General features: G+C 32.6%; 3 protein-coding genes across 12 annotated transcripts; 2 read left to right on the forward strand and 1 right to left on the reverse strand.

The window, feature by feature from the left end:
- The first annotated feature begins 1,687 nt into the window (after nt 1-1,687).
- Nucleotides 1,688-10,703, forward strand: LOC102613762 (uncharacterized). 9 transcript variants are annotated; one of them, XR_008055700.1, is made up of 7 exons: nt 1,688-2,021; nt 2,780-4,984; nt 6,953-7,023; nt 7,154-7,219; nt 8,203-8,498; nt 9,224-9,306; nt 9,609-10,703. XR_008055700.1 is itself a non-coding variant. In XM_025099985.1 (2 exons), exon 2 carries the CDS (start codon nt 2,780-2,782, stop codon nt 4,835-4,837), a length of 2,058 nt encoding a protein of 685 aa, XP_024955753.1. In that variant the 5' UTR covers nt 1,688-2,021; the 3' UTR covers nt 4,838-5,244. The 9 variants fall into 9 exon arrangements, 1 of the variants encoding a protein (XP_024955753.1); XR_003065959.2 differs by having other exon boundaries at nt 8,232-8,498; XR_003065956.2 differs by lacking the exon at nt 8,203-8,498.
- LOC102613574 (protein GL2-INTERACTING REPRESSOR 1-like) lies at nt 9,378-10,082 on the reverse strand. The gene has a single exon (XM_025100004.2). The coding sequence runs from the start codon at nt 10,080-10,082 to the stop codon at nt 9,735-9,737; it is 348 nt and encodes a 115-aa protein (XP_024955772.1). The 3' UTR covers nt 9,378-9,734.
- Nucleotides 10,704-20,974: 10,271 nt separating the features above from the next.
- On the forward strand, nt 20,975-25,615 carry LOC102613090 (uncharacterized). 2 transcript variants are annotated; one of them, XM_006481488.4, is made up of 8 exons: nt 20,975-21,221; nt 21,296-21,398; nt 21,518-21,622; nt 21,704-21,789; nt 22,410-22,651; nt 23,096-23,285; nt 23,802-23,985; nt 24,981-25,615. In XM_006481488.4, the coding sequence occupies exons 1-8, from the start codon at nt 21,169-21,171 to the stop codon at nt 25,143-25,145; spliced, it is 1,128 nt and encodes a 375-aa protein (XP_006481551.1). In that variant the 5' UTR covers nt 20,975-21,168; the 3' UTR covers nt 25,146-25,615. The 2 variants fall into 2 exon arrangements, with proteins under 2 accessions (XP_006481551.1, XP_006481550.1); XM_006481487.4 differs by having other exon boundaries at nt 20,980-21,221; nt 24,974-25,615.
- The last annotated feature ends 585 nt before the right edge of the window (nt 25,616-26,200 follow it).

Genomic DNA, 26,200 nt, shown 5'->3' on the forward strand with positions numbered 1-26,200 from the left:
TTGATAAATTAGTTCATATATGCACATGTTTTTCCGCCTAATACTTAGTAGAACACCTCTCTAGATATATTTATACATAACTTCTACCTCGAGCACATGCAATGGAGCTGTAGGTAGTCAAGCGAAATATAATCCACAAAATAATTTGATCTATAGATAGTACCAAAGTCATGTACTTTCTATCTTGTGATTGTATGAATATACATAATTATTATTTTTACGAGGTGTTTATATTTCTTCTCTAATCTTTTGACAGTTCACTTTTAGGTTATATATTTTGTTATACTTTTTACTATTATTTTTTCATCACTTATTTAAAGTTTTGTTTAAAGAAGAATGTTAAAAAAGGTTATTATTCTATGAAAAGTCTAAATACGTGTGATGATAGTATAATATGAAAGCATAATGATGAATTTACTTTGTTTTACATGAAAAAATATGTATGTTAAAATGAGATTGACATTCTATTCCTTGAATATCGAAGAATGATTTATCCTTCTTCAAATAACGTCATATTATTTTTATCTCATTATTATTGAAGAGAGTGGAATATTATAACTACAATATTAAAAAAATGGAGGGTAGTTACATTTGATAAGAGAAGAATTTGATTAAAATAAAATAAGTTTATTTATATTTAAAGAGTTTTTTTGGAATAGAACTTTTTTTTTAATCTTTTATAGATCACATAAATAAGTAAATAAACATATGAAGAATAAAATCAGATTGAGTCTTTTTGAAATATTCTAGTATTTATTATGTTGAACCTAAAGATAAAAAAGATGAATGGAAGTAAGCATTTATCTTGCCAGATGGGTTCTCATATCTATTCGTTTTAAAATGATTGAAATTCCGTTTGTTAATTGCAGTGCGCTAAATGACGGTCAAAAGTCAATATTGGAGGATACTTACTTTGGTTGTAGCTTCTTGGCTCGGGACTTAATTTGTATAGATGAATAAACTATGTCATTATTTAATAAAATATAGAAAAATAAGGACTTATTGCCTCAAATTAGAATCTTCATTTTTTTTAAAAAATTTTGTATTTTTCTTCATTAAATAGTCTTTTCCAATTATAGGCGGGTTAAAAATTAAACATGGTTCGGTGACGGTCTGCTGGTAGATAGTGCTAAATGACCTCCAAAAAATCGTTAAGCGGCCCCTGATGTAGTTGGTGCACCCTAAATAATTTAGTTGATAAATGGATACTTTCTCATCTCTAGTTGAACGCTTATGAGAATATATTTTCGAGTGAATATTTTATATGTAGATTTTTAATTAGGCTTCTGTAGACCTATCTGTAATGTACATATTATTATAACTTTTATAAAAAAATAAAAAAAGTCAAATTATATTGATAATGAAGGATTATTCTTTTGAAAAGAAAATATTAAGGCGCAAGGCCAATAATGAACAGGTGTGGGCATTCTTTGAAACTCGTATGTTTTTTTTTTTTTTTGTCTTTTCAAAAAATTTATAGAATATTAATAAATTTCTCACTAATATATAATAGTGAGAGTAAAGTTCGGAACTAGTCTCGAGAAATTTATGATTTGTATTATAAGTACAGTTATTTGGAGTCTCATAGCTGATTTCAAATTTATAATAGGAGTAAATATTCAATCTAATCTCAGTAAAATTTTGGTTTCTGTATTTGTATTTAGACTAATGTGAGATGCCGTTCATCAATAATATGTCCGTGGAGTAATTTCTCCTTAGTAAGAAATAATTTCATCAATGATCGTACGGCTACAAAGAGTCCAGACGTGCCACGTGCACATACACACCATCGTCCGATAAGCTAAACAAACTTCTTCCCGAAGGAATGCGTCGAAGGTTAAGGAACCAAGTTCCGCCAGTTGACCATAAGCAAAGACCAAAAGAGTGAGCTAAAACGGTTAACACAAAGCCTGAAAATAGTTCATCTTCAAATCACACTGCTATTGGCCTATTGATATTTCCTGAAATCATTTTACTGGAATATAGGTATAGGGTTCCTGAAATCTGGGAGGGATCTTCAGGTTTGTAATTTCTGTTATCAAAATATCTGTTTTGTCATTTGGCTATATTCTTATGCAGATCATCTGTTTGATAAAATTCGTAAGAGAATCAAGTAAAAGAAAAACGAACACTTTCTGCAACATGTGTGTATACAGAGATTAAAAACTTTATGGGTACTTTTTCCTTATGGAATTGTTAAAATATTCGACTCTTGTTGCTTTCTTTGATTAAAAAAAAAAAAATAGCTGCAAATTTCCAAGCACGATTAGTTTCAATGTCAAATGTATTCCATAAGTGATTCATTGAACTGATATTTTTTGGGGCTTGCCCCTGTTGGTATGTGAATCTGCTTGACTAGATCGTTCCCAGCATGGATGCTAATAATAACATTTAGTTGGGTACACTTAGTTTTTCAATTGGAAAAATGAAGACTAAGTAATTAGCTGTAATTGTTGTTGGAATGAGCTGCATTTGCATTATAATTGCAGTGTTAGAGAGATGAATGGTGCATCTTCCAAGTTTGCTACTTCATTAAAAAAAAAAAAATGCATATGTACATATTAGCTGCTAGAATATAGAGAATCATGCCCTATGATGAAAGAAGGCTATAATTATTTTTTTAGTGTGTTTGTTTTGTAGAAAATGAAGTGTAATTATTTTTATACTGTGATTAAAATATTCAAGAATCACTTTAGTTTTCTCACACTATTTCTAGATTTTTGGGTCTGCTTGTGGGTAAAACAAATGATTTTTTTCTTCCAAAATGTTTTGGTTGCAGATGTCTTTGTATATTGGTAATTTATCATCTCACACTCGTAGAGGTGAACTTGAAAGAGTCTTCCAAAGGTTTGGAGACTGTAATGTCCGGGTGAAAGATGGATATGGGTTTGTGGTATATGAATCTGCTCCAAATGCAGAGAAAGCTTTGATCACACTGCAGGGAAGGAATATCTGTGGGCAGCCATTAACTCTTATGTGGTCTAATAAACAGCCCAGGCCTTATAAAAGATTTTCAAAGGCTGCTAGGTCCTATGAGCCACTATATGGAAGGAGTTCTAATAGACGAGAAGATTATACTGATAGAAGATTGCATTCAAACAGCCGAAAATACTACAAATTTGGTAGAAGGGTTAATTCTGCTGATATGCTTGATGGAGACACTAGCTACCATCAGGACAATATTAAAGATTACATCCAGGAAGAGCATTGTGAATACAGAGAAGATTTGCCTGATGAAGGTGTGAATGATAAACCTAAACCGGTGGACAATGACAGATGGGCTGGACAATTACAGGACCAACCTAATGGCAACAGCATTGAAAATGGTATGGAACTAGACCGGTATGAATCTTACCGTGGATCTGATAGGAGGGATGAGCACAAAATCCATCACATCGCCTATTCTGATGGTTCTCATGTTCCACAAAGCTCTCAGGATGTATTGACGAGGGGTCATCTTTCTGAGGCACCTTTAGACCCTTCTAATCATTCAAAACCCCAGCTAACTTGCTACAGTTGTGGAGGCTCAGGCCACAAAATGCGAAATTGTCCCAGGCAAATTACCTCACAAAGAAAGTTCAAGAGGCTTGGGCATAGGCATGATGATGACATTAAAAGAAGCTGTAGAGCTGAAAGCAATTTGGAAAGATATGAAGCAGGTTCTCAGAGAGAGCAGCGGCCTTATAGGGACTCTATATCAGTTAGTGGACTTGGGGATGAGGGGAAAGCTTCTGGTTCTGGAAGGCATCAAAGGCTGATAAAGAATAGGAGCTCCAGTGAGGCAAAGGAAGGTGTGAGGGCCAGAAAGGACCATGAAGTGAAGAAGCGAAGGAGGAATTTTGGATCTCCAAACAAACACAGTGAAAAGAAAGCAAAAAGGTCAGTTTCATTGTCTCTTCAGTCTGACTACGCTGAATCCGGATCACACTCAACTTCTCGTTCTCCGAAACCTGTTCCAAAGTTTGGTTTGCGCTCTAGATCGAGATTGGCATCTTCTAGATCATATTCTTTTGCTTCTAATTCAAGGTCCAGTTCATCACCTCACTATTCTAGATCCACCAGCTCTAAGTCTAGATCAAGATCAAACTCCCATAAATCCTTGCCTTTATCTGAGTCCCTTGGCGAGGCTTTACCATCCTCACCAAATAAGGAGCAGTCTAATCTGAAAGGAACTTCAGCTAAGACTGTTATTCCTGAATCTAAGGAAATTCTAGTTGAGCAAGCTCTACCTTGTGACGTTTCAGAGACTGCTGAACTGGAAAATAACACATTGGTGGCGAAAAGTGATAAGGTGGTTTCATCCTCCGAAGTGGAAAATGATATGGATAAAAACCAGCATATGCAGAGGGATTGGAATGACAACCTGATGATTTCAACGTCACTGCTTGACATAGCTAATCAAAGTACACATCCGTCTAAGAAAGACACACTTAATGCTAGAAGTCTGTCTTCAGAAACCTTGAAAGAGACAATGGAACATCAAAATTCTTATGTATCGGAGATCGTGCATAAGCCATCATCAATTAAGAACTCTAATTCAGAAGCTCCTGTCAGTTTGCACTCTGCCTGTTCAACAAGCATATCCTCTGATGAGATGTACATGGTTCTGAAGCATTATGGCCTGGAACTTGATGAAAATGAAAGGAATTTACCTCCACAGGCTTATTTTGGTTCTGCTCGCTTATGGCCTTGGGAGATAATCTACTATAGGAGGTTGAAGAAGGGCCCTATATCAATTGAGAATTATGCCAGACGAATTGCTCAGAATCAGGAATTTGGAATTGTTGATAAGTATGTAAGAAGCAGTAGTGGATGGGGAGAACTTGGTCAGGACTAATACTTGAAAGATTTTATGTATGATAGCATCTTAGGGTTTTGCTCGACCAGACTCTGAGTATGTTTGGAACCATCTTGCATTTGGAATTGTATTTTTTGGACTTCACATGCTATATTTCTGGTGGATTTTCAAGGAAGCTTTTAACAGGTAACGTTGCAGATGCAGAGTATATTCTATATGGTTATAGTCCTTCGCAAACTGTTTGAATTATGTGAAAAAGCTCTAGTCCTATACTGAATCTTGAGCAGTGTACAAATTCTTAATTACATGAACTTGAGGGCGAAAAAAGAGAAATTTGTTTTACTGTTTTGAGACTACTTTTAAGTTTATTATCTATCTTAATTGCTGCAATTGTTTATTAGCTGACAGGAATTTTTCATATTAATGAAAGCAACTTATCTGCTCAATGCTCAACATATTTGCCTACATGGTTCTCAGTGTTTGTGACTGTGTCTTATTTTCAAACACATTTTGTGTAGAAATATCATTTGAAGAAAATGTGCCTTCAATAATTTGATATCTTAACCACCATGAACATTGGACTTAAATCTGTCTGTTGCAAACTTCTTGCTGACTCTATTTATTAATTGATAAAAGTTGCTTTGGCTTAGCTTTTTATATGTTGTGTCATGTGCTTTTGATGTGGCATGTATCTAATGAGTGGAGTAGACCATCAAAATATTAACAAAAAAACCAAGGACAATAATTATTGATTTATTAGGTTTCTCTTATTGATTTTACTATTAAAGAGGTTCGTAAAAAGTTGTGATTTTTAATATAGCATGAGGTATATATGCATATTGTATCCGATCTTACAATTTTGTATAAATATTCTTCAATTTCATTGATCTAGCAATAATTCGGAGTCAGGCTGTGTGACGAAATTCATACACAATAATGAAGTTTTTCTTGTATGTGGGATACCACTTGATAATTTTAACAGTAAGGGAAGTACATTATTTAGTAAGAGAGGTTGAACATAAGAAGAAACATTGAAATGAAAAAGGAAAATAGCTTTCATCATGTTGCCAGTAGTAAAGCAAAAGAAGATTCAATACTTAGCACTTATAAGTTTTGACCCATGTGCCTGAGTGTCAACAAATTTTCATCTTCACTATATATATATATATATATTTTTTTTTTTGTTCCTCAGAACTTTTTTAGTCCTGTTTCTCTGTTCCCCTCTCTCTGGGTTGTAAGGTTCTGTTTGGTAACTGGTTGCTCTTTGATTTCGGCGACATGCTAATTCCATGGTTGTGTAGGTGAAGCAAAAAAGCATTCAACTTATTGCTTCTGTGTGGGTATGGATTCATTTGAGAGTCTTTGCTCAACTTCTTCAAAAGCTGAGGGTTGATCAAATAGTCATTTGACTTACATCCTGTAATAACTATTTTAGCTGTCATATGAAAAATTTGGGGGTAGAGGTTATCAGCTGCCAGAGACTTTCACTAGATAAATGAATTTGATTTAAATAATTAGGTCAACTTAAGCTACATTGATTTAAATAATTGGGTCAACTTAACCTATGTAATTCTTTTCATCTGTTCTATGGTTTTGAAAATTATGTTAGCCAGAGATGAGAAAGAACCCTGAATTGAAGCCCCAGGTATAAATTGATAAAATTGCTTCATATTTTGTGGTTCATGCAATGGTCAAGGAAACTGCCATCTGATGTACAATAAAAGACAGTGTGGCTCAGTATTTTGCAGCTGCAAATGACCTCCATAGAAATTGATTTTAGTTTCATTCTTGTGATGCCATGGTGACTTGTTTAGAGGATGAATGTACTACTTCATCACAGACAGGGGGTTTGAAAAGTTACTGTTCAATAATGCACATGGCATTTATCTTAAGATTTTCAAGAACTGGTAATGTGATGCAGCAGGAAACAGTAACATCTTTATTGGGTTTTGGGGTTGAAAGACATTTGCATAACCTGAAACCAGTACAGGAATGATTAATGTTGTTTAATTGATGTCCTTTATGGGGATTTTCCCACTTCATGCAATTGACTCTGAATTTATTTTCGAGCCTCTTAATTGATTGCTTCTGTGAGATATTCTAATGGAGCAACTGATGCTGGTTTTGTTTACTTGTTATATGTGCGTATTCTAGATTAAGGGAGTTTGGCGTGATTACTTAGTAGCTGCACTCTGCTGCAGGTTGACAATTGGACAAAGGAAAAAGTAGCATAGCCTTCTATTGTTTCTTATCTGACTTAGATAAATATATTATTACTGTATGTTCTATTTTTCAGTCTCGTGCCTTTCTGACTCAATTGATCATTTGCGGGCCTTCTGGTTGTGTGTCTATCAGGAAAGTTATGGTTTTGCTGGACAGTTAAATACATGACTCGCAGATCAATATATGGGCTCATACAAGGTAGAATCTTTTCTAAACCTTATGTTATCCTTTCTTTTTCTTCTCCCTAAATAAAAGAGTTTGATGTGAAGACTCGAATGTTAACGAGGCCATATCGTTTTAGTAACATTATGTCAATCGAATTGATCATGAAACTTAATTAGTCTTATCTATTTTTAAGTAATGTACAGCCTTGATTGAAAAAGATGTAAGTGGAAGGCAGTCTTGGTAAAATATACACCTAGATACTCGCAAATGGTAAAGAGGATTGCAGGTTGTATGCTATATCTTGTTGATAATGATTTGTTGCAGTGTGGAGTATGTCCATAATATATATATATTTATGTTCTTTTTTTGAAAGGAGTGTGTTCATAATTGAGCATGAATGAATATACTCAAACTGATTAAGTATAGAATGATTGTGACTGGCTTAATATTTTTATGCAAGTATCTTGCACTGAAAATCTTCTAGGATTGATTTATATGAACGGTGTCTCTTTTTCCTGAGAGCATTTTGTTTAGGCTTTTGGCGCTATTGGTAACTTAGCTTTCAAGAAGAGGGGGAGAAAAAGAGGGGGGGGGGGACATAATATGAATTTATATTATTCTAAATTTAGTTGACAAGATTGCCCCAACTTAGTTTCATAATATGCACACTTTTATCCCTCTAATTTCTTTTAAAGAATGCCCCCTTTCTTTTATTTCGCGCTCTTTATGTCTGCTAGTGTCTGTCTGCATGAACTTACAAAGGTTCTGACAAATCACTGGTTCTTTGAGTCCTCATGTGTGCATGTGAGAACATATGTTGTATGCTTTTCATTGTTTTATGAAGTTTATTTGAACTGTACATTACAGCATTTATATAAACAACATAGACAATTAAACATCTGTCTATTATTTATTGTCGTTTTCGTTTGTTCTGCTTAAGTATCAGTGTAATGTCATGAGGTCTTTTTTTTTTTTAAAAAAAAATCTTCCTTATGCTTTTAAGTATGAAATTGCAGAACTAATGATGTATATGTTTGTATGAAAGAGAGAGAAAAGGAGGCATGTGGTGTGAGTTAAGATAGGGGTTGGAAAGAACGCAAAAGACTAAAACAGAATTGAATGGGGAGAAAATGGACAAATGTGATAGAATAGAGAAGAGAAGAGAAGAGAAGCACTTACCAATATAGAGATGGCACCAGAAAGGTGGCTTTTAGTGAATGATGAGAAGAGACTGTGAAAAGGAAGGCAAAATAAAGATTCAAAAATACAAGGGGGTTGAAGGGGGAATTTAATTTTGTATTTATCATCTGACGTAATGCTCTCATTATTCTCAACCGTCTCAATTACTCTTGCATTTATGTGTTATTAATTGTCTTTCAATCTAATATAGTCCCCCTTTTTCAATGCATGAACTACCCAACTCTCTTCCCCTTAGTTTACGTATTTACCCCTACGCTTTTCCTAAATATAACTTCTTTGACCTATGTGTAAAATATTTTCCATTTATATATTTTTATATCATTAGATGTTAATGCAAATTAGATTCTTTTTATATGTTCTTAGATAATTTTAGTGATATCTATCTAGTTCTGCCAAGACCGTTACTGTTGTAGATACATTGTGCTTGTAGTTTGAAATTGGTTCTCTCTTGTGAAGGCATTTCCAAACTCACCCTTGATATATATTTAGTTTACTTTGTTGACATTGGAATAGAAAATCTATGTGCTTAGGATTATACACATTTCAACTGAGTTGTCATTTCTAGTGAGCGGTTCCTGATGCAGAAAAAAATGAGTTTTAAGGTAACTTCACAGCCATTTGATTTTGACATTTCATAGTCTTTTGGTGGAATGTATGAGTCAAAATAGTTTGGTCCTTGTTACCCTTGTTCTATATGCCAAGCATGTGTGGACCAAAGCCATCCCAATGCCATCTTATATAACTGCCTTTTTTTAGTACTTCTGTGACAGATTTTACCCATATTTTGGGATCAGGTAAATTCTCTGATTCTTCACTTTTCTTTTTTTGTACTTTCAGTTTCAGTTTGAAGTTTGAACCGAACTTTGTGGGACTGTTGCAGCAGCTGGTGTGGCTGGCTGGTCAAATGAAATGGATGTAAGGTAATTCTTACCCACAAAATGGAACTGGAACCAGAAATCAGCTAACTTGCTCATCAGAAAATTTGGGCAGCTGCAGTTAAACCAGTTTTCATTAACTTATGCTAAAGGGAAGGAAACTTAACCTAGAGATTAAAACATACTCCATTCACCGTGCCCATATGGCCATATTCTACTCTATATGATTAGCAGAAAGGGATAAAAACAGAATAACAGTGCTATTTCGACTCCATCTATTTGCTCTTGTAATATTCTTATTTATAGATTTTTTTTTCCCAACTTCTTTTTTGTTTTTTTTTTCCCAGCAATTAGAGCAAGAAAAAATGGTGGGGAAATAGCACACTACCTAGACCAAAGAAAGTAAGACAAAAGATTATAATAAGTCCTAGCAAGAACGATAAAATTAGCTGAAGACACTGAGACCTCCTACTTCAGCTCCTCCTTGTCTCGCGGGTATTGTTGTTGCTGTTGTTGTTGTTATCATGGAGAAAGTCAAGCAAGACAGTGCTCTTGCATTTTGGGCATTTGGGATCATCCTCTGACAGCATCACATACATAAGGCACCTGGGGCACCCTACCAGCACCATGGACGTGGCCTCAGGGCTGTTTGAGTATTGAGGCATGTCTTCTTGGTTCTCTGACGACACACAGGAGGTTGGCGGGGAGGTTGGCGACACTGTAGCCGATCGGCTTGGTGACTCCATGTGTGGGTTTCCCCTCGGAGGTGACAGGTTCAGCTTCAGGTCTAGTTTTGGCACGTTTCCATTTCTGCGACTCATCTTTGCAGTATGCACACACCTGTATATCCCACCACCTGCCTGCAAGGAGAAAAAAAAAACAAAAAAAAAAGGTTATCAATGATCATTCGGAGACAAGTCAGTGTCAAAGCAGAGTAACTCAAAACCAAAAAGTGCTTTTCTTATTACCTTAAGGTAAAAACTGAAAAGTGCTTTTGCCAACCTGGGGTGGGGGAAAGGAAGAAAAGGGTTCTTAGTCTTCTAAGAAATATGAAGGGAAAACAAGAGTTGGCTAAAAGCTTAAACCAGCACCATTCATAAACAAAATAGTTTTGTTGGTGTTGGTGGGATGAAGCTGAAAATGGGATTATATATAGTGGGGAATTGAAAGGAGAGAGATGGGCTTTCTTTAAAGCTTAATTTAATTATAATGAAGAGGTGGCGGGTGAATGGAAGAGAGAGAAGGAAAAAAAATAGAGAAAAAAGATAATTGAATTGAGGTATTGGTAGAAGAAGAGTGAAAATTTGAGGCCAGGAAATGTATTAATGGTGGGCAAAAATCCCTAGGAGTATGCAGGAGGAGCAAGAGAAAATTGGGTAAGTGAAAAAAATATTATTGCAATTACAAAGTGCAGCAAAAGCATTCATTCATTCATTGCTTTAGGAGTCGGTGTTTATTGTTTTGTTTCAAGTATGTGAGTGAACCCAACGGCTTTTATGGCTAATACCCAGATTTTAAAAATACCAACACCAGGTAAGAATTTAATATCAAACACCAACAATTTAATTGCAACCAATCAAAAGTTGTATAGCAATTAAACCCCTGCAATTTAAATGCCCAACTATAAGCCTTCTCAGCAAAATTGAAATTGAAATTGAAATGGCAACGCACTTAACAGAAGTTAAGTGTCATAGAAAACACAACAATCACTGTAGAATCAAAACCATTGGAACACTTTTTTCTTCCTCTTAATGAGAGTCCTGTGTGACATTTAATATTTTTGAAGTTAATTAAAGGCTCAGTGATATTATTTGTTAATCACCATTGACTTTTAATTAGGTGACCATGCAATCAGCATCACTTATACTGCCCATGTGGGAATATTAATTGTATTTAGAAGAGCGTTTCATTTGACATTTATGATTTGATACTGAATTGAATTAACAATTAGATGGTGCCAAAGTTTTTCAACTCTTCTGATTAATTTGATTGCTTTACAGCTACCAAGGGTTTTGAGGTTATTATTGATAAACTAAGAAAATTTTTTTGGGGGATTTCTCGACCTTACACGCTTCATATTTATTTTATAGTAACTCAACATTGAATTTCTGTGGGTCAGAGTTGGGAACGTATTTTGTAACATGTTTTACATATTTTAAAATATAAAATATATCATCTTAATGAAGTCTCCATCACCTTTAATCCTGTAAATAGAAATAAAATCGGCATGCATATCAAAATTTGGCAAGCAATCTCGTTGCCCAAAATCATGGTGTCGATTACTCTCTGGCTTTTTAAAGATTGCCCTTGTTCTTAAGAGGGATCAAATCATAAATTAAATCTCCCAACACGGAAGAAACAAATTTTCTTTCTCAATTCTCGTTCTGGCCTAAAAATGACTTGGCCTAGTCCTTACGTTTTTGTTTGGCAGAACCAGACAATGACAAGGATAAAAAAAAAAAAAATTAAAAATCATATATATATTTGTAAAAGTCTATGAGTCCACGTGGCAAAAAAGATAACAAATAATAATAATAATAAAACACAGAATATCAAGAAAAAAAAATTTGGAAATTCCCTGCTTTGTCATTTTCAATTAAAGTATCCACAGAGAGAGACTCAAAGTCTACGATCGGTTCTCAACTAGGTTTGATTGTAACAAAGGTATATTTCTGAATTCTGAAAAAAGGCATGTACTCGGATACTCTTTGCTTTCATGCTGACACGTGTATATTTTTATATTTTTATTATTTTCTGTCTCAATGAGGGTCCCCAACAATTTTGCTAAAATACCATTTTTTTATTTTTTATTATTTATTTTTTGGAGAGCTAGGTTTGATTCGTTTGAAAGAAGAATTTGTTAACCCACCCACCTCAGCAAATTTTATTGCCATGCTGCCCATGCATGCATCATGGCGTGAAGGCAGTAATGACATAATGAATTTTTTATTTTTTATTTTTAAAAAAAACCTTTTTATTAATATGAAATTGTTAGTCAGGTGTCTATTGAAATCTTGTGGGAACTAGTATTAAGTTCGATCATGATGCTTTTTAATCAAAATAAAATTAAGTTTGATCATGAAGCTGTTAGCCTTCTAGAGAAGCACTTAAGTGGGCAGATTATGAGGGGCTAATTGGAGATTTTATCGGTCATTAAATAGGATTAAACCCATTTGTTTTGTTTCATAATGGACCCAAATTCCCATCCGCCGTGCATTAAAATTATTTTCTAATTGTCAATTAATTAAAATATAATTAGTGTTAAGTGCATGTTCGGTATAACTTGTCTAACAGTCAAAATTATTTATTTAATCTTATAAACTCTTTCTAAAATTTTTAATATTTGTTTAGTTATATTTTTCATAGATTTTTTGAGAATTAAACAAAGTATTTTGTCTCCACTAACAAAACTTTTAACTTAACGTTTTTGGAAGTAAGGGGTTGTATAGCTTATTTAAAAAGTTAAATTATTTGAAATATCCTCAATTTAGTTTACTATCTTGTTTTGTTCTTTTCATAACATAACTTTAAAAATCTTATCCATTAAAGTAATTTTATAATACTTAAATAAAAGTTCTCATTAATAATTAAACAACTAAAATATTTTTAGTAAAAGCCCCCATTTATATAAGCAGCACTACTCAAATAAGCTCTATTTAAAAAAGTATACCAAATGAAACCTAGCTTAATGATTCCTTATTAAACTATTTGTACTAGAGAATAAATAAAATATTAAATTATTATTACATATATGGCTTTTTGGATGGTTGAAATTCCATGTAAGCGCCATTTTTAGAGTGCATTCATGGTTCATGTGTCAGATTTAATATCAATTGTTGAAACTTGATAACTGATCGATGGCCTAAAATTTCTATCGCAATTTACGCAAACTAATTGCAAGTTAATAAATATCTCAACTATAATGTAATATTTATTTATGGCAAGTAGTACCACTAGTAATGTGATGAGGGACGTGACATTCTTAGAAGCAATTATTATTACAATTTTTTTTTTTTTTGGGAAAAAGCAATTAAGTTGGTTTTGTGATTTGAACAACAGTTTTATCTTCTAGCTAGGCCAGAAAAGCATTTCTTGGAAATTCATTTTCTCCTGTCAAATAAGCAAATTAAGTTCCTTTTCTTAAAGAGGAAAAAAAAAAGTTGAAAAATTTTGAATTAATGAAGGGCTGCAGCTCTTTTTGGTTAATATATAATAAATAGTAAGCTGCTTTCAGTTAATAGCTTTTATGAGGCGCCACCATAAGGCCAAAATCTTCGTTAGAGCTCATCTATCATCATTCTATTTTTAATTTCGAAGCCAGCTTTGGATGAGTATGTATTTATATCAGACAATAGGGCCATGCCAAAAATCATTGAAATTCGAAATACAAATTAAAAATTTTGCAGGTTATGCTCATGATGCTTTTATGTTAATAAAGAAATTCTAACAAACAGTATAAATTTAGAAAATTTCCGTTGTAAGAGTTCAATTCATTTGGTTTTCAGCCATAAATTTTTGTGATCTGGCTGACTATTTTTCTGATTTTATTTTTTAGTAGAATTGAATTTGAAGAAAAAGAGAGAGAGAGAGATATGGAGATAAGATTCATCTCCTCATCTAAGTAAGACCTTTTTCAATACAAATATTTATATAGTTATCTTAATTTTGACTAAAAAGATTACATTGGATATACTTATTTATATCACTTTCAGTTATTGAATCGATTATGGATTAAAGTTGGTCAAACTCTTCAATGTGAGAAATCTTTTCGGTGTTTGTGCATTATTTTTTATATTGAATTTTTGTCACATATATATTTATTTTTTCATGTAATAGATTAATAGGCGTATGTGACAAGAATGGATAAAGATCCTCTCCTGATATGAGTTCTCGTGAATTTTTAAAGATTTTGTATCATAAGATCAGATGAGGAGAAAATCCTGATCCGACAAAAATATTAAAGAGACTGGTTTATACCCCAAAGACACCCAAAAATTTTCTTCATTAATTAAGCTGTGAGAAAATAAATCATTTAAATTAAATAAATAAAAAGAAAAGAAATGTTCGAAATTATTTTGCTCATTAATTTTTCAAGGAAGAGTTGACCCTAATTTTCGGGATCTTCCATTAATTCATACATACATCGATATCGAGCTTTAGCAAAACCTTGTATGGCTATTTAATCAACGTTCATCACATAATCAAATCCAATCACTGCAACCAAAATTTCCAACCATTTTTCAACATGCAACTCATTATTAACTAGTACATGGAAACTAAAATTTATCTTCCTTAAATTCTTAATGAGACTAAAAACTTTTTACACTAACCAAAAAAAAAAAAATCGATTATCGATGTAGCAATAATTATGTCCGTAAGTACAAGTATATATCCAAATATTACATCTTTTTCTACTCTCTTTTTTTTTTTTTTTTTTTACATTTATTAAGATTTTTCAGTGTAAAAGGAGATCAGCATCAATTCGTGGCAGATGCTGATAAATTTGAAAGGCAAAAGGACACCGTTCGAGAGTTGCATTTAATCTTAAATTCAGGCATTAATTCTTTTTACAATGGTGTGGTGAATTTATTCGGAAGACTGATGATTCTGATATGTAGTACTGTCGTGCGTTTAAATTTTGGGTGGCAACATTGAGTGAGTGAGACCGTTCCTTATAAAAGACTGAGAGAATTATTAAATTTTTATCAGCTAATATAATTAATAATGTTGAGAGCCTACACTTTTCTTTCATCAACTACCGATCGAGTACTTAAGCAACTTGAAACATGCGCACTTACTGAATTTAATTTCTTGTTTTGATCATATATATAAATTACTTATACGGAGCTTACAATTTCGGCTGACGAAATTGAAATGATATACAGTATTCTTAATTTTCAGAAAGTCAATGGTGGATTTACAAAATAAAATATTTTGAGATCAAATTATCACCCATTAAGGGAGCCACTTATAATTTAATCTCTTCCTGCATTTTGCTCACATTAAGTGCCATTATTGTGGGGAGATATCATACCTCATGGCAAATTAAGTGGAAGATTGTGCTGGGTTCTTAATAGCAGAATCAAATTAAAAGCTTCCTCAAAGAAATCAAAACGGGGGAAATTATGTAATTATAATATATATTTTATTGGGTTTTGAATGCCCAAAATTAAAAAAAAAAGAAAAAAGAACTACTTGTTCCAATATTTTATGTCACTCTTTTTAAGTTACATATAATTAATAAATACTCCCTTCAGGTTAATTTTGTGCGGTTTCTTTAATACTTCGCAGTAGCTAGCTAGTGAAAATAAACATAAATAATATTATGTTTCTCAAGAAGCATTCCACTTGTTCATTCCAAGTGAGATAGTTTCCATTCATTAATCGATACCAAGGATAGATAAATAATTCTATAAATTATACAATTGATTTGTTTAACAGATGACCCCAGTACTTAGACTGAAAATAATAGGAAACTATTATTGAAAAATATGGTAATACTCAATAAACAGTACAACAGTTATGAAAAATGCAACTTGTTTAATTTATAGAGAGCCAACTCATGCAGATTCAATAGCTATAATGGAGAATATGTGCATTGGTTTAATATCATTAATTGTGAACCCAACTGCATTATTCAAGTTCTCAACCCTTCCAACAGACACCAGGAGTTATTGTGTTTTATTTATTTCCCTTGTACACAGTTTGAAGGGTTTTGAACCAGTAACCTTGGACAGGTTAATTATGTGATTTTACATGGTGTACACCATGTTATCTGGCTATTATTTATTGCAGCCTAACACTCAACTAATTTTTAAATTAAATGATTTACTATTAACATGTTATCTTGATTTCACCAGATACTAGGAAATTGTATATTGGATGCAGATATGATATGAAACCATATATTTTTCTTGACTTTAATATTAGTATATATTGGGTCCATGATCAAGTTGTGTTGCCTAACTTTACCAGAAGCTAGAGATTCAATTTTCTCTAGCGAAAAATGTCCAAACCTAAATTCCAATGTTAAATATATGGATCCGTATTCTCTCACGATCACTTATTCTCGCAATTCTATAATTAGTTACCTCACCTACTAGTATAAGTAGAGTAGCTATCTCTTAAATATTTTGTGATGATAAAAATTTGGGCTGTATTTCATAGACTTGATCTAGGATAGTGTCATTCTGATTATAAACATGAGTAGTATTCTATAACCCAACTTATATTTAGTGGAGTTAGATATCTATTTAATATGGTAAAACATGTATAAAGTGATGCTTTATATAAAAATAACCAAATTTGGGTTAATTATAAATAATCATAAACTCTACATTGTAATAAGTTATAATTTTTCTACATCGCTTTTTAATCTATAAAAAAAGTTAATTAATCAATAATTATTTATTAGCAAATCAAGAAATAAATATCAATATGAAAAACTACTATTTTATAGTATTGCAACAATCTTGCTAACTATTATTTATAAATAAAATAATATCGGCCAATTTAAAGCAATTTAATATTCTTGCAACGGTCTTACAAATTATTTTTTTGTGAAATATGAATTTTCCAAATTAATCATAAAAATAAATAATTTTAATTAGTTTTTATTTTATTTTTTAGGCTAATTTGATAAAATTATTTTTTCATTAATAACTCCAAGAATATTACTGCATGGATATTATTGTAAAAGTAAAGAAAATGTAAGGGTGGGATTCTTATATAATTACTAGCAAGAGTACTTTGAGACATTTTTTAAAATATAAGGAATAAATAGTCGCTTAACTAAAAAAATAGGGATTAAATGAGTATTTACTCAATACAAAATATATATGTTGTATTATACTAAAGATTTACGGTGTGATAAAATATTTTCTAAAGTTGTCATGGACAATGATGTATTCTTTAAAATTATAACTCAAGTGTTGTACAGTAATTATAGAATTTATATTGAGAGAAAAACATTAAAGAGATTACAAATGTTTAAACTTGACCTTACATATTCCTAATGTTATAGAAAAATATGTGTACGAGTTTTTTAAAACTATATCTATCTCTTTTATCATGTCTATATATTGGATTTGACACGTTACACGGAATAATAATTAATTATTAATATAATTCATACATTACTTTTATAACACCTGCGTTAAGGTAATTAAGTTAAAACAATAATTTTTACAACTTTACCTCTATTAAGTTATAACCTTTTCAAAGTAATAAAATTAATTTGATTCCAGCATTACGAAAATAGAAAAATTTTACTCTATGTGTGTGTATATGGTGTGCCCCGACATGGTAAATTTTAGGGCATATTAAAAACTATATTTATGCTAAAATATGTCATGATTTTAAAATTTTGATGTCGACTAGACTTAATTTTTACCTGTATATTATACGTATAACTAACATTAAAATTATTGTGCTTGAAGTTCGTGATAATTGTACTACCTGTCTCTGTATTTTTCCTTTTTTTTCTTACCAACAAAGCTCCTCGTGTACTTCCAGTGCATGTGTACTTATGTGGTAAAAGATACAAACAGGATAAATGTTAATAATTTCTTCATGTTTATTTCTGATCGATCTTAAGCCCCAGAAGTATCGGTGAAAAGGATATTTCATTGTTATTTAAGATAACCGAAGTTTTTTTTTTCCTAGAAAAAAAAGTATCCATTTGCATTTGTATGAAATAATTTTACTTTTTTTTTTTTTTGAAGATATGAAATTTTTATACTTTATAATTTATAGATGAAACCTTGAATTAAATTTGTCAGTCTCTTCCTTATAAATACATGCATTGCATTTACTGACATCCCTACTCTTAATTTAGCCGTTCAATATGGAGAAACAGAAGCATTGAAGAAACGCCATTAACCGATCAACTTCATGCGCCAACAAACCCAGCCAAAAAGGAAAAAAAAAATCATTAACATGCGAGAATTCAAATGCATAACTGCTATTAATATGAACATTCAAGTTTTCTGCAGTAGATTTTAATTGTTATTTATTTTACACTGTGTTTCACTTTAAATGAAATCAGAGAGTTTAATGATGGTTTCAAAGTTTTTAAAGCAACACACACATATAAGTGGAAAACCCAGTTGCATTTTCCTGTGAGATCTTTTAATGTTTCCATTAAAAAGTTTTGAACACCTATATATATTATTTTACCATGCATTTTGAAAATTAACCCATTTGATTTCTTGTACTTGTGATTGAATTATTCTACGTTTGAATGGGTAATATTTAAGCTTCTATATGTACTAAGAAGGGTCCCAATGCCTCACAATTAAGTTGGTATAAAAAAAAGTACTGATTTTCATTTGTACAGCGATCGATTATGGATATGATATATTTAAGATATTGTACTGATGTTCGTAGAACATGATAAAGATAAATTATTTTTAACAACGGCTTTGAGTACTTGACAATTAAATTGTCGGATTTTTTTTGTTCTTAATTTAACTCTTTGTGATCAAATGATGATGTCACTTTTACAGATTTAAATTTGCGTATTCAAACCAAGGTAGAAAATTTAATAAAATAGTGGAAGTCAAAAACTATAAATTAAATAACTTAGAATGGATCATACGATGGTGTAAAAGTATTTTATTTCAAGAACAAAAAAAAAATGAAATTGATATCATATTAAGGTGTGCACAATGTAATTTTATTGCAAAAAGATTGATATATAACTAAATGTTATGTCTTATACATCCTCTTGGATTATTAATATTACCAATATTAATGTAGTAAGTAACTCTAACCAAAGTCTCTGTATTAGTAGAACATTTTTACAAACTATTCTAATAAAATTATGACACAACTGTTAAATTTTCTTTAACATATTGACTTCAAATTGAATACATATGTAATGGGATTTTATTAGATATTCTGTGCATGTTAGGAAAACACATCCCCATACAACTTTCTGAAGAATCCCACTTAGATTTCAACATATTTATGGCAGAAGCATACGTTTGACATGGTTAAGAAGATAATCCATGTTTGATTGCTTGCTTGTAATGGGGATGTGTTTGATCAATTATCACAAAAAAAAAAAAAAATCATCCATTTAAAACTACATCAAATGGATTTATGCACACGTGACGGCATTTGATAAAATATCATCTAACAAATCTTTAAATATATTTAGCGTAGAATCTTAAATTTTATTAAAGTCTGAAAAAACCTGTAAGTTTTAAATAGTATAATGTCATTAAACTATTAAACTATGTGATTTAATAACTTTTACGATCATTACATTATTAAACCATACAATTAAATAAATTTTCCAAAATGCATGGTAAAAAAGATACACGTACACACACTAACAGTCAGTTTGGTGGCTTCGTAGAATATTAATTACATTTAATGTTGCGCAAGAAATGAATAGGTAGGTTAGGTAAGCTACAAGAATTCCAGTTTGGTAACATTTTAATTTTATTACTGGTTAATTGAGGGATGTTCTTAAATATCAGAATAACCAAAAGAATACAACAACATTTACTAATTGAAATTAATAATTCCGAATAAAGGTTGTTGAAGATATAACTATATATTCACCTTCAAACTTTTAATTCGAAGAATCCTTGAACTTTAATTCCCTCTTCAATTGAGGATTTATGAAGTATTCGTAGTTAATTTATGTTGGGCATGCAAGAAATCTTTAATATTGACAGGCCAAATTCAATGAGCCAAATAAATACACGTGTGAGCCCTACAGAAACAGTATTCATCTAGATTAAGTTCATTCATGTAGAGTTGGTTTGCCACGTCACTTTTAGATAAACAAATTTCCAGAGATTGGAAAGCCAGCTTTGCTCCTGGCCTTCAATTGCTCAATGTTTCACAAGAATTTACTGCCGAATTTATGGGCTGTTAACTTCGAAACACCATAAATACGGGTGGATTTAGAATTTTAATTTATTCAGAGTAAAACTACTAATAAAAATTAATAATTTATAAAATTAAATATGAAAAATAAATAAATATATATATATACTTTTTGATCGAGCAGGATCAATTGCCCACACTAGCTTCTATATATGCACATATTGAAGACAAGAAGTTGGATATTAAGACTAGATATTCGTATTTGCCCTAGAACAAAGCAATTCAGGTAGGGGGACAGATATTACTGAATTGCTTTGTTCTAGTGCAAATACGAAGTAACGTGGAAGTAAAATTGTTTATATTAAAAAATTAACTTTAAAGCAGTAACAAGCCCTATAAGAGGAAAGCCAACGCCCAAGATTTCAAGCCCAAATGATGAGCCCAATCTGGAACCTCCCAATGGGCCTCGTGTATGATTTTCAATTCCGCATATGACTTGAATCAACGAATTGTGAGAATGACATTTAAAGACACACGTGATAAACGGTAAGAAATTAGTATAGACAATGAAAGAATGGATTTTTTCGATTTAGATATTAAGACTAGATAATATCTAGAAATTTTAAAAAAAGAGCAAAATCAACCAAGTATGTGGAAGCAGATTCAATCGGCTCGTTTTGTCTTTAAATTTATTAGTTGCTCTAGGACAAAAGCAATTCAGGTAAGGGGGACAGATTTTTTATTATAATAACATTACATTGTAATAAAATATTATTAGGGAAAAAAAGGAGGAGAAGAAGAGCACATAAAACGGACTTAGCCTCTAATTATATTTAAATAAAGACGTCTTGTCGTCTATCAATTTTGAGATATACTACCTGTCCAAAAATATACGAATAGTCGGCTGGGGATTCTCCTAAGAGACGATTTGTTGTCTAAAAATATTTTACGTAGATGATGTGCCTTTTTACTAATATTCAATTTCATCGAATTCTCGCTTTCAAGCGATTGCCGTAAATAATTGAATCATCCTCTCGAAATAGCGAAGAGCCAACAAGGAGCAGAATGGGCAACTCTCAGCCACCTCCTGCAAATCCTCGCTTCGTTTCAGCCTCCAGGTTTCTCGCTTACTTCCTCTCTATCTAAAGAATCTTTACATTTCTTCCCATAAATGTTGATCAATATTTTGTAGATCATTCGCTCAACATGAACTCGAAGACCTCAAGTCACTGTTCAAATCACTGGCCGCTCAGTCACTGAGCAATGGCCGATACATATCTCCGTCAATTTTTCAGGTTCTTTTTTATAACCCCACTTGCTTTTCTTTTTTTCCCTTCAATTTCACACCTACGCGGCTACCCTTTTTCTATCTTTGAGTAATTAATAGTTTTAAGTTGATGTAATCTTGGTTTAGGCGTATTTTGGACTCAGTGGTGCTCTTGGGGAGAGAATGTTCAATTTGGTTACGCAGAAACGAAATGATCACAAACTCACCTTCGAAGACCTCGTTGTTGCTAAAGTAAGTCCTTTTGATTATATTGACTTCATAGAATGAACTGTTGATAGGATTGTTACTTATGTTTCTTGTTGTATGTTGCAGGCTACTTATGAGAAAGGGACAAAAGATGAAATTGAAGAGTTTATATATCAACTATTAGACGTTAACGATGATGGAGTCTTGGGGAGGTAAAAATATAACCAGTTGTCCTCTCTAGTGATTATAAAAGCCTTATGATTCTGTAAACTGTTATGGGTGGTCTTTGCATATTATTAGTTTTTGAACATGCATCCAGATTGATGTAAAAGGAACTTTTTTTTCGTTAGTGTTAGCGTAGAGAAGAAAAGATATAATTTTCCTGTGGCTAGAAAAAGTTTCCCAGATGGCACAAGTGGAAAAAAAGTTGGTAATGACACAAAATAGAGAAATGAATGATATGAGAAGAGTTTACAGGATGTTATGTTTGTGGTTCTTATTTTATGTTTATTTCTTAATTTTTTAAAGACTAGGGTAAAATGTAGAGGTTTATGGGATAATTTGGACTAAATTTCACAAAAAAAGCAAATATAGTCTTCTTACTATTTTTAGATTTAAGCTAGCTTTTGAGAACCCCCAGTTATGCACATGTTCTTAAGATTCTGTATTCATGTTTTCAGAAACAAAGACTTCTTTGCAGATTAGATATCCATCACTTCCTCTATGATTTATTTTTTATTTTTAATTCTGTGTAAGGTATTTCTTTTTTGTTTGGGTTTCTCTCATTATTTTCTTTTATGATGGATGTGAAATTTTTGGAATCCGATGTCAGGTCAGATCTGGAATCTGTTGTAATTGCAATGTTGGAAATTATATTTTCCATGGAAATTTCTGAACGTGGATCGAATTCCCATCAGGACATTGTAGATGTATTTCTAAATGCTGCAACATTTTCAAAGAATGGTGAACGAAGCAGTAACAAAAGTATGTCTTTTGAGGATTTTAGGAGTTGGTGTACTCTTATTCCTTCTGCAAGGAAATTCCTTGGAGGCTTATTGACACCACCAGATCCAGGTTCTTTGCTTCTTCTCAGTTATTAGTGCCCATGCTTATTACTTTATCTATTCATTGCTTCTATCATAGGGTGTACCTCAGTAAGCTATAGGCACACCAACTCCACTTGAACATAAATGATTATAGTACTATTAATAATGTGATGACAGCTTCTAATTTCATCCATTTGCTTCAATCAACGGCCTCCTGTATGCTTGGTGATATGTAATGCTTCTTTCCCACTGGGCACATTACTTATTTTTTCTTAGGTTTCTGTCTATTTCCTTTATAGTGAACACAGTGCTGCGCGTCTAACTTACAATAGCGATTATGATTATTGTTTGAGTGTGCTATTGTATGGCTGAAAGATGTTGTATTAACCGGCATTCTAACTTTTATGTATTTGGGACATCTAATCTTAAGTGTGATTGGTTAGTCCTATTTAAATCATTACTTATTGTGTAGGGAGACCTGGATGTCAAGTTCCTCGGTTGCTGTGTTCAGAGAATGTTCATTCCAGTATGTTATTATTGAGGAAGGAATATGCGTGGCATATAGGAGGAGCTCTTTCTCCACATGAGTTGGAAGAATGGAAGCTTTTGTATCATAGTGCTATGAATGGCTTAAGTTTCAACACATTCTTGGGCAGCATTTCGTGAGTGGCTTTCTTTGTTCATGCAATCATCTGATAGCAATACAGATGCCATTAGTTTCTGATTTTGAGTAGTCTGTTGTACTGAGCCTTTTGAAGGAATATGCTTTCATGGACCTATTTTCCTGAACATTTTTGTCAAGTACCTTCTGCCTTTTTACTGAATTATCTTGGAAAGTTCTCTATCAATTCTTGACCGCTCATAACCTGCATTTTTTATTGTCCTTGGGGATATGCTAACTTGCTAAGCGATTGGTAGGATGCTATAGTAAGAGGGTATTGGATGCAAAAGTTCTGTAGACAATATCAACGATGCATGTGTATGACTTTTTATGGGTCAAAATAATGATACTATTTTGAAACATTTTTATTTTTATGTTTCTTTATATAATTTTCCCCTTTTCAGCCTAGAAAATAGAAATGCTAAATGTATGCATATGTATGCTAAAATACTTTCTAAATAGTATTTTGGAAATTTTTTAAATTGGAGTGGATGATAACTGTATGATTGAACTGCAGAAATGATGAAGGGTCAGCTGTGTTGATTATTAAGGACAAAGAAGGACACATATATGGAGGTTATGCTTCGCAGCCGTGGGAGAGACATGGTGATTTCTATGGAGACATGAAGTCTTTTCTTTTTCAGCTCTATCCAAAGTTAGCTATTTACAGGCCTACTGGAGCAAACAGTAATCTACAATGGGTATATGTCTACTTGTTCTCATAGATGATGGAAAAGCTTAAATTTAAATTGTGTGTTTATAGGACTTGCAGTTTATAGTGGCTTTACTTTTGATGTTGTTCAATAGTATAGTCCATCCAGTAGTTGAAATGAAGCTTTGCTGGCATCGATTCACTAGATAAGATTCATTGTCTTTTAGTAATGGTGCACTATTTGGATGAGACTTTTGGCAACATAGCGATCTCATTTACCTAGGAAGAAATTCTGCATGTTTGGAAAAATGTTATTATTCAGCCGCTTTACATTGTCTAGCATTTGTTGTGAAAAAAATCAACTGGTTAAAGGGCTTTGCAGTCGGTAATGTAAATCTGCAGCAACTCATTCATTAGAAATATACATGACTGGGTCAAATATCTTTAGTTTCAGATACTTCGCTGAAACTTGTGTGTCACAGGAACACTTTATATTATTTTTTGCTAGGATTGTTACTAGTTTTGTCAGAAATAAGAGTCTGCCTTTCCAACTAATGGGTTCTTAAGTATTGTAAAACGTCCTTCCCACTGAAAACAAACTCCACTTCAAGAAATTGAGGCTTCTATAAATTATACCACCAAACACAGGTAATATGAGGAGAACTTGTGAAGATAGGTCAGTTATCTCTAATATTATTGGAGAGCTAGATGGTTTTGCCACTTTCTTCTTTCCACATTTTGACGTCCATTACTGAATGTTCTTAAGCGAATTTTTGGTAGATCTAGTTTTCTAATAGTGAATTTTTCACATTACAAAAGCCCCATTTTAAAGAACTGGTCCAGGAACATTTCATTGTCAACTCTTAAATGAGTTATTAAATGCAAGGCCTTATTTTATTTTATTAGTGAAAACACACTCGTTTAACATTTTGTTCTTTGGTTGTGTAATGAAATTGCTTAGTCAAGTTTGCACATATGCAGCTGACTTTGCTGTGTGTTCCCAATTATTTATGTTGCTATCAACCTTGTATGGTAAGTGTGCAGCAAATTTCAGTTCAGAGAGCATCCCAAATGGCATTGGTTTTGGTGGACGTGTTAATCACTTTGGTCTTTTCCTCTCGGCAAGCTTTGATAAAGGGCATACGTTCACCAATACCACATTTGGCAACCCTTGTCTTTCCAAGACCAGCCAAATATATCCAGAAGTGATCGAATGCTGGGGAGTTATTAAGAGAGCACAGCAGGAGAGGCAGGATGCTCTCAAGGGCACTGTACTAGAGAGATTTAAGGAGGACCGCCATATGCTCAACATGGTTGGGCTTGCAAATTCAAGTGAGTAATGCTAGAAGGTATTCAACATTGTATAATTGGGATACCCACTTTGAATTTGTTCCTCAATGATCAGAAGTCATCGTCTGGATGCCGTCTGGCCTTTTAAACCTTATAGATATCTGCATGTAACTTGTCTCTGGTTTTTTTCATTGGCTACAGTTTCAGATAGATTTCACTATATATTTGCTCTGGCGAAAAACTATGTTCTCTATTAGGAGGTCAATGATTGGTTACCTCTTTGCGCCCTTCTTTTGGGTGGCACGGGGCACATACACTGATGTACTGTACAGTTTACTTCTGTAATAAAAAGAAAACCAGGGGTGAATATATGATGTTTGATTTGACAATTATCTCCTTGTACACATAGCACACTGCAGCAGTTGACATACCATTTTCAAAGATAGTGTTACAACTTCTCACTACACTTCCATTGAGAGCAAGGTTTTTAATATTTTGCTATTGTTGGAAGAAAATGTAAAGAAAGAATTACCATCTTTGCTTGTGACGTGGGTTTCCAATACTAATTTTTTAGCAAACAACTCTGAATACACAGAATCGAATTTTATGATTGATTTTCTAGCTTCCAACGTCATAAAAAGGCTACCGTTTCACTCGAATATCATGGCATTACAAGCAACATGGATCCAAAAACATCAACCGCTGAGTGCAAAAACTGCAAAAAGGCTGTTAAGAGTGATATTTCCCCAGAAGAAAGGCAGCATTATCTCACAAGAAGCTTTTCACCGCCATGCCCCCACAGCATCAAAGCATGTCATTCATAGGACTGACCAGTAAATAATCCCAACGCTACAATAATATGGCCGAGATGAGATGAGACACCATTGTACTTTTGCAGCGATGCGATCAACTGAACTGAACCTAGTCTTGATGGGACTTTACAGCACAACCAAACCAATCAATTAAAATTCAAT

Source organism: Citrus sinensis, chromosome 6, assembly GCF_022201045.2.
Source record: "Citrus sinensis cultivar Valencia sweet orange chromosome 6, DVS_A1.0, whole genome shotgun sequence".
Classification (NCBI taxonomy): domain Eukaryota; kingdom Viridiplantae; phylum Streptophyta; class Magnoliopsida; order Sapindales; family Rutaceae; genus Citrus; species Citrus sinensis.

Coding starts and splice junctions, on each gene's coding strand:
- LOC102613574 (XM_025100004.2), bottom strand. CDS start 10,082: ATGAGTCGCAGAAATGGAAACGTGCCAAAACTAGACCTGAAGCTGAAC.
- LOC102613762 (XM_025099985.1), top strand. CDS start 2,780: ATGTCTTTGTATATTGGTAATTTATCATCTCACACTCGTAGAGGTGAA.
- LOC102613090 (XM_006481487.4), top strand. CDS start 21,169: ATGGGCAACTCTCAGCCACCTCCTGCAAATCCTCGCTTCGTTTCAGCC. Junction 21,222..21,295: donor CGCTTCGTTTCAGCCTCCAG/GTTTCTCGCTTA, acceptor AATATTTTGTAG/ATCATTCGCTCAACATGAAC. Junction 21,399..21,517: donor TATCTCCGTCAATTTTTCAG/GTTCTTTTTTAT, acceptor ATCTTGGTTTAG/GCGTATTTTGGACTCAGTGG.